At 57.0% G+C, this 8901-nt stretch overlaps 1 protein-coding gene across 1 annotated transcript in view; it reads left to right on the top strand.

Moving 5' to 3' along the window:
- Nucleotides 1-8352, top strand: part of drd3 (dopamine receptor D3) — a gene marked incomplete at both ends in the record, with an annotated part of 38638 nt that extends 30286 nt beyond the window's left edge. Inside the window, one exon of the mRNA XM_079489285.1 lies at nt 8156-8352. Within this exon, the coding sequence (XP_079345411.1) occupies nt 8156-8352 (197 nt within the window). The remainder of the gene's footprint in view (nt 1-8155) is intronic.
- Nucleotides 8353-8901: the final 549 nt, after the last annotated feature.

The raw sequence follows: 8901 nt of genomic DNA on the forward strand, positions 1-8901 counted from the left end.
CCCTCTGGCACCATGAGGTCCCCTCTGGCACCATGAGGTCCCCTCTGGCACCATGAGGTCCCCTCTGGCACCATGAGGTCCCCTCTGGCACCATGAGGTCCCCTCTGGCACCATGAGGTCCCCTCTGGCACCATGAGGTCCCCTCTGGCACCATGAGGTCCCCTCTGGCACCATGAGGTCCCCTCTGGCACCATGAGGTCCCCTCTGGCACCATGAGGTCCCCTCTGGCACCATGAGGTCCCCTCTGGCACCATGAGGTCCCCTCTGGCACCATGAGGTCCCCTCTGGCACCATGAGGTCCCCTCTGGCACCATGAGGTCCCCTCTGGCACCATGAGGTCCCCTCTGGCACCATGAGGTCCCCTCTGGCACCATGAGGTCCCCTCTGGCACCATGAGGTCCCCTCTGGCACCATGAGGTCCCCTCTGGCACCATGAGGTCCCCTCTGGCACCATGAGGTCCCCTCTGGCACCATGAGGTCCCCTCTGGCACCATGAGGTCCCCTCTGGCACCATGAGGTCCCCTCTGGCACCATGAGGTCCCCTCTGGCACCATGAGGTCCCCTCTGGCACCATGAGGTCCCCTCTGGCACCATGAGGTCCCCTCTGGCACCATGAGGTCCCCTCTGGCACCATGAGGTCCCCTCTGGCACCATGAGGTCCCCTCTGGCACCATGAGGTCCCCTCTGGCACCATGAGGTCCCCTCTGGCACCATGAGGTCCCCTCTGGCACCATGAGGTCCCCTCTGGCACCATGAGGTCCCCTCTGGCACCATGAGGTCCCCTCTGGCACCATGAGGTCCCCTCTGGCACCATGAGGTCCCCTCTGGCACCATGAGGTCCCCTCTGGCACCATGAGGTCCCCTCTGGCACCATGAGGTCCCCTCTGGCACCATGAGGTCCCCTCTGGCACCATGAGGTCCCCTCTGGCACCATGAGGTCCCCTCTGGCACCATGAGGTCCCCTCTGGCACCATGAGGTCCCCTCTGGCACCATGAGGTCCCCTCTGGCACCATGAGGTCCCCTCTGGCACCATGAGGTCCCCTCTGGCACCCCCGAGGAGCCGGGCCTGCTACATGAACATACAGTATAATGTAAATATACCCTATTACACCCTATTAACAGTTGTGGAGACTAAACACACCAGAACACTCAGTTTGTAGTAGAACTCGCCAGTACGGCTTTTTATTTATTCACAGGCCCGTGGGTATGGGCTGGTTGGGGTGCGAAATAATAAAGCAGCATGAAACAACAACGTAAATGTCCTCCCCTTTCCAAGGGGCTTCTAAACAGTCTTTCCTGCTGCTTAGGCGTATAATTCCGCCTGGCCTGAGACGGGTACTTCGTTCCCCGTCGTCCTATAGCCAGGCGGGGTTAATATAATGATCACAGGTCTGATCGGGAGCGGGTTACCGCCAGCATGGCCCGATCTATCCTGTCGGAGAGTCAGTGAGGAAGTCAGAGCAAGAGCAGCCTCGTCTGCACTTGAACTGTCTGTCTGGCCGCGCAGGTGGGCCTGATGAGTACCCTTGGCCTTGAGACAGCACATAGGCTGGGACGTAGCAGGCCTCGATCAGCTGGCCCAGCGGTGGGCGTGGTCTTCTCGGCTGCTCTATGCTCCTTTCACACTGGCTCTCTCGGGTCCCACGCTTACCTGGCGGCTGGTTGCCTAGCGATATCCCACACACCCTCCCTCCAAGCTTGCCGTTGGCCGCGGAAGCTTCATCATCCTCATCCTCATACCGTCTGGAGAGCGCGTCTGCGTGCGCTATATCCTTGCCGGGCCGGTGTTGCACGTCGAAGTTGTAATCTTGTAACTCGAGAAACCACCTGGTGACGCGGTCGTTTCTGTCTTTGTTTCGTGCCATCCACTTCAAGGGGGCGTGGTCGGTGATGACAATGAAACGTCTCCCCCACAGATAATAGCGTAGATGATGGATGGCCCATTTGACCGCGAGACATTCCTTCTCTACAGTGGCATAGTTTCGTTCGTGCGACAGTAGCTTCCGGCTGACGTACGTCACCGGGTGCTCTTCTCCGCCTATGACCTGCGATAGCACGGCTCCTATCCCCGTCCCCGAGGCATCGGTGTGGAGGACGAACGGTTTGCCAAAATTGGGGGCGACGAGAACGGGCTCCTCGCATATGGCAGCCTTTAGTGTGCAGAATGCCCGCTCTGCCTCGGGGGTCCATTTGACGTGGTGGGGGAGGCTCTTCTTGGTGAGGTCATAGAGCGGCGCTGCAAGAGTAGCAAAATCTTTAATAAACTTTTGATAATAGGCGATGAGCCCCATGAATGATTTCACCTGCTTTTTCGTAACAGGCCGTGGCCAGTCCTTCAGCCGCTCCACTTTCCTCTGCTGGGGTTTGACGCAGCCACGTCCCACCGTGAACCCCAGATAGTCCGTCTCCGTCAGGCCGACACGGCATTTCTTGGCGTTGGCCACCAGGCCGGCTTTACGCAGCGCACAGAGCACGGCTTCGAGGTGTTCCAGGTGTAACCGCCAGGTGGCGCTGTGGACCACGATGTCGTCCAAATAAGCTCCCGCGTACTCGCGGTGGGGCCTGAGGACGCGGTCCATTAGGCGCTGAAAGGTGGCGGGGGCGCCGTGGACACCGAATGGCAACACTGTATATTGAAATAGGCCGTCGGGTGTAGAGAAGGCTGTTTTGGGCTTGGCGCGTGCCGTGAGGGGAAGCTGCCAATACCCTTTTGTGAGGTCGAGGGTGCTAACGAACCGGGCGGGGCCAAGCCGTTCGATTAGCTCGTCTGCCCGAGCCATGGGATAGGCGTCAAAGGTTGAGATTTCATTTAATTTTCTGAAATCGTTGCAAAAACGGATAGAGCCGTCTGGCTTGGGCACTATTACTATGGGGCTGGCCCAGGGGCTGTACGATTCTTCAATCACGCCAAGTGCGAGCATTTGTTTCACCTCCTCTTTTATGGCTAGGCGGCGCGCTTCGGGGATGCGGTACGGCCTTTGACGCACGATTCTACCCGGGGTGGTTTCGATGTCGTGCTCAATCATATGCGTGCGCCCGGGCCGCTCTGAGAATACATCGCCGCAGCGGCTCAGCAACTCGTGCGTGTCCTGTCGTTGTGCCGGTGACAGGTCCTCTCCTATCGGGACGGGGGGGGGGAGAGGAGAGGGTGGCAAGTGAGAGAGGAATAGGGGCGGCGCCCGGGGGATGCCACTTCTTTAGAATATTAACGTGGTATATTTGGTGTGCTTTCCGCCTGCCTGGCTGTTTCACTCGATAATTGACCGGGCCGATGCGTGTTTCCACCTCGTAGGGCCCCTGCCATTTAGCGAGAAACTTGCATTCAGATGACGGCACGAGGACGAGCACTTGCTCGCCCACCTGAAACTCTCTCACCCGTGCGCCTCGGTTGTAGACGCGCGCCTGGTCCCGTTGTGCGCGCTCCATATGCTCGCGCACCATGGGCCAGATTTTGCGAGCTCTCTCCTGTAGTTTATCGACGTGTTCTATGACGCTTCGGTGCGGGGAGGGCTGTGCTTCCCAGGCTTCCTTCGCAATGTCGAGCAGTCCCCGCGGCCTCCTCCCATATACCAGCTCAAAGGGGGAGAAGCCGGTGGAAGCCTGTGGGACCTCTCGAATAGAAAAAAGTACATAGGGAATTAGTTGGTCCCAGTCCTTCCCGTCTATATCGACAAGTTTCTTGAGCATTGCTTTCAGTGTCTTATTAAACCTCTCCACTAGGCCATCGGTCTCGGGATGGTATACGGAGGTGCGTATGCGCTTAACCTTAAGCCACTTATACAGTGAGTTCAACATTCGAGCCATGAAACAGGTTCCCTGATCCGAAAGGATTTCCGCCGCTATTCCCGTACGGCTAAACATCATTATGAGTTCATGGGCGACCGTTTTTGCAGAGGCAGTGCGGAGTGGGATGGCCTCGGGATACCGGGTGGCGTAATCCACAATGACCAATATGTAGCGGTGTCCTCTAGCGGACTTGGGAAGTGGTCCCACAATGTCCATAGCTATTCTCTCGAATGGGGTTTCAATAATGGGGAGCGGGACTAGTGGGTTCCTATACGCAGGGCGGGGGGCCGCTTTCTGGCACTCCGGGCAGCTCTGGCAAAAGTTTTCCACGGCTTTTTTAATTCCGGGCCAATAAAACCGTGCTAGAACCCGATCGTAGGTTTTCTGAACTGCGAGATGTGCGCCCAGCTGGTGTGTGTGAGCGAGATATAGCACCCGTGTGACATATTGTTTTGGCACGAGTAGTTGCTCTATCTCTTCATCCCGTTTATCCTTGGCCACCCGGTATAACAAGCCCGCTTTAACCATAAAGTGTGGTAATGTAAGTGCACTCACCCCGCTCTGTTTCTTTCCGTCGATGACGTCGACGCGCTGTCGCGCCATCTCCAAGTTTGGGTCGCTCCACTGCGCGGTGGCGAATTCCCCCCCCCTCGGGGAGGAGTGGAGCTCCGTGGTGGGGAACTCTGCGAAGGGGTCCGCGTCGGGTGGTCCCTGAGGTTCGGAGTCCTCTTCGGCGCCGGGGTCGTCCGCGCTGGGGCCGCTGTCACTTCTCGAAGCGTCAGATGGGGCGCCGAACGCTGGGCATGCGGTTCGCGGGCCCCGAGGTGGCCGTGTTCGGCGGCGGCGGCGGCGCGAGCGTCTCCCTGGTGGCCTCTCTACGCCGGGCCGCCAGTGCCGTTCGAACAGTGGGCAGTCATAGCCGATCAGCAGGGGGACCGGTAGGTTTGCCACGACGCCGGCTGTCACTATTGCGGTGCCTCGGGTGGTTTGGATGCGGACCTCGCTTACTGGGTAGTGGCGCTGGTCTCCGTGTACGCAGTTGACGGGCATGGTGGTCTCCCCGACAGGGCCGGCGTAATCCGCGTGGACTAGTGTCACGGCGCTGCCTGAGTCCAGCAGGGCCTCTGTGTCAACGCCGTTTACCGCGGCCACACCAACCTGCCGGTAAGGGCAGGTTGGTGTGGCCGCGGTGTCCTGTGCCCGTGTGCAGACAGGGTCTGTTGCCGTCGGTGCTGGCCGCGGAGGGCATCGTGACGTCCCGGTCGGGGCAGGACCAGGACAGGTGGTCAGCCTGGCCGCACACGTAGCAGCGGCGAGGTGAGGTCCCCCGGTTCCGAGGGCCCTGGTTCCGAGGACTCTTCTCCGGGGCGGTTGTGCGCTCGTTGCGCTCGTTGCGCTGGCGAGGTGGGGAGCGGCCTGTGGCTGGCGGCCTTCTTCGGTCGCGCCCTGTGCGCTCTTCCTGCTTGGGCTTCGAGGCCTCGCTCCGAGCACCTTTCATGATGTCTAGGGTTACTGTATAATTCTCGATGAGGTCCACCAGCTCGTCGACCGAGCCGGGGGCGACCTGAGCCACGTACTGTCGGGCCTCTGGCGGTAACACTCTTATGCACTTGTCTATCATTACTCTGTCCACGGCTGGTAGGTCGCCCGCCGTGGTTAGCCAACTGTGCGTCAAACGGCCGAGAGCCGCTATTTGCGCTAGGGGTGGCTGAGAGAGGTGGAAGGTCCAGCTGTGAAAGCGCTGTGCGCGCGCCGGCAGACTGAGGCCCTGGCGGGCTAGTATTGCCGTCTTCAGCCGCTGGTAGTTTTGGGAGTCGGCGAGGGACAAATCGCCCCACGCCCGCTGTGGTTCCCCCGTCAGAAACGGTGCCAGTATGCTGGCCCAGTCAGCCACTGGCCAGCGCTCTCGTGCTGCGGTGCGCTCGAACAACTCCATATATGTCTCGATGTCATCTTCCGCCGTGAGTTTGGTAAGCACCTCGGCTGGGTTGCGCGCGACGTTGGCCTCTCTGTGGAAGTGGCGCACCAGTTCGTGGACAGTGGTTTGTAGGTTGTTCTGGCTCTGGAGGAGCGCCTCGATTGCTGGATCTCTCTCCATCTTTTCTCGGGAGGCCGGTGTGGTTCAGTTTGTCCCACTATTCTCCACCAAGTGTGGAGACTAAACACACCAGAACACTCAGTTTGTAGTAGAACTCGCCAGTACGGCTTTTTATTTATTCACAGGCCCGTGGGTATGGGCTGGTTGGGGTGCGAAATAATAAAGCAGCATGAAACAACAACGTAAATGTCCTCCCCTTTCCAAGGGGCTTCTAAACAGTCTTTCCTGCTGCTTAGGCGTATAATTCCGCCTGGCCTGAGACGGGTACTTCGTTCCCCGTCGTCCTATAGCCAGGCGGGGTTAATATAATGATCACAGGTCTGATCGGGAGCGGGTTACCGCCAGCATGGCCCGATCTATCCTGTCGGAGAGTCAGTGAGGAAGTCAGAGCAAGAGCAGCCTCGTCTGCACTTGAACTGTCTGTCTGGCCGCGCAGGTGGGCCTGATGAGTACCCTTGGCCTTGAGACAGCACATAGGCTGGGACGTAGCAGGCCTCGATCAGCTGGCCCAGCGGTGGGCGTGGTCTTCTCGGCTGCTCTATGCTCCTTTCACACTGGCTCTCTCGGGTCCCACGCTTACCTGGCGGCTGGTTGCCTAGCGATATCCCACACAGTGTACAGAGAAAAAAAAGGAAGGTAGATATAGCAAAAAAGCAAAAAAGCAAAGTATTTAATTAGTGTGACTAATGTGTTTTTCTTTCTCCATTTTCCTCTCCTCTCCACTCCTACGGCCCACCTTCTACACACTGTGTTCCTCTTTTGCTTCACTACACACACGCGTGCCCACGGACACACTCACGCTCACATTTGCTTTTTTTTTTTTACCATCCTTCAATTTTTGCCTCCATTCGCCTACCATTCTAATTCCCACCGTGTTGTCCCCCCTCCACCATTCTAATTCCCACCGTGTTGTCCCCCCTGCACCATTCTAATTCCCACCGTGTTGTCCCCCTGCACCATTCTAATTCCCACCGTGTTGTCCCCCCTGCACCATTCTAATTCCCACCGTGTTGTCCCCCTGCACCATTCTAATTCCCACCGTGTTGTCCCCTGTACACCATTCTAATTCCCACCGTGTTGTCCCCCCTGCACCATTCTAATTCCCACCGTGTTGTCCCCCTGCACCATTCTAATTCCCACCGTGTTGTCCCCCCTGCACCATTCTAATTCCCACCGTGTTGTCCCCCCTGCACCATTCTAATTCCCACCGTGTTGTCCCCTGTACCATTCTAATTCCCACCGTGTTGTCCCCCCCTGCACCATTCTAATTCCCACCGTGTTGTCCCCCCTGCACCATTCTAATTCCCACCGTGTTGTCCCCCTGCACCATTCTAATTCCCACCGTGTTGTCCCCCCTGCATCATTCTAATTCCCACCGTGTTGTCCCCTGCACCATTCTAATTCCCACCGTGTTGTCCCCCCTGCACCATTCTAATTCCCACCGTGTTGTCCCCCCTGCACCATTCTAATTCCCACCGTGTTGTCCCCCCTGCACCATTCTAATTCCCACCGTGTTGTCCCCCCTGCACCATTCTAATTCCCACCGTGTTGTCCCCTGCACCATTCTAATTCCCACCGTGTTGTCCCCCCTGCACCATTCTAATTCCCACCGTGTTGTCCCCCTGCACCATTCTAATTCCCACCGTGTTGTCCCCCCTGCACCATTCTAATTCCCACCGTGTTGTCCCCCCTGCACCATTCTAATTCCCACCGTGTTGTCCCCCTGCACCATTCTAATTCCCACCGTGTTGTCCCCCCTGCACCATTCTAATTCCCACCGTGTTGTCCCCCCTGCACCATTCTAATTCCCACCGTGTTGTCCCCCCTGCACCATTCTAATTCCCACCGTGTTGTCCCCCCTGCACCATTCTAATTCCCACCGTGTTGTCCCCCTGCACCATTCTAATTCCCACCGTGTTGTCCCCTACACCATTCGCCTACCATTCTAATTCCCACCGTGTTGTCCCCTCCTGCACCATTCTAATTCCCACCGTGTTGTCCCCTGCACCATTCTAATTCCCACCGTGTTGTCCCCTGCACCATTCTAATTCCCACCGTGTTGTCCCCTGCACCATTCTAATTCCCACCGTATTGTCCCCTGCACCGTGTTGTCCCCTGCACCATTCTAATTCCCACCGTATTGTCCCCTGCACCGTGTTGTCCCCTGCACCATTCTAATTCCCACCGTATTGTCCCCTGCACCGTGTTGTCCCCGGCACCATTCGCCTACCCTTCTCCACACCGTCCGCCTCTATCTCTGGCTGCTCCAGCGGTGTTTCTCGTCTGCTGGCTGCCGTTCTTCGTGACACACATCCTGAACACCCACTGCAAGACGTGCTACATACCCCCAGAACTCTACGGCGCCTTCACCTGGCTGGGCTACGTGAACAGCGCCCTTAACCCCGTCATCTACACCACCTTCAACATCGAGTTCAGACGGGCCTTCATTAAGATCCTCAGCTGCTGATGGACAGACAGAGGGAGTGCCTTGAAGCCGATATGGAAATGCATTTCTTTCCTCTGCGCCTGTTGTAGGACATTTGCTTCACACATAGAACAACATGGTGGCCATGTCAGGGACACACAGACTGTAGGTACCTGTTTCAGACCATATGAAGACATACGGTAGCATGGCGCCAACATGAAGCATGCAAATTATCTCATAACGGGGATGTGCAATAAATGCCGCCGACAAACAAATGTTACTTAGATTCATTCCGAAACAAGACTCCACTAATTCAAGTGGAAGAGGGCTGAGTCACCTTTCGAATGGCATAACTCTTCAAAATATTTATATTCAAATTTGTTTTATTGATGTAACAGTGTGTGGACTTATTTGTTGACGTGATATATGTGCACTGCTCGGTTAAAATGGTTCTACTGTTCACTGCTTTCTGTTCTCCCCCCTGTTGGTTAAACGGTTCTACTGTTCACCGCTTTCTGTTCTCCCCCCTGTTGTTCGCGTTACCTGTAGATAGAATGCAGGTTTGAAGTTTCTGTCTGGATTGGTTAAGCG

Source organism: Electrona antarctica (assembly GCF_951216825.1).
Source record: "Electrona antarctica genome assembly, chromosome: 20".
Classification (NCBI taxonomy): domain Eukaryota; kingdom Metazoa; phylum Chordata; class Actinopteri; order Myctophiformes; family Myctophidae; genus Electrona; species Electrona antarctica.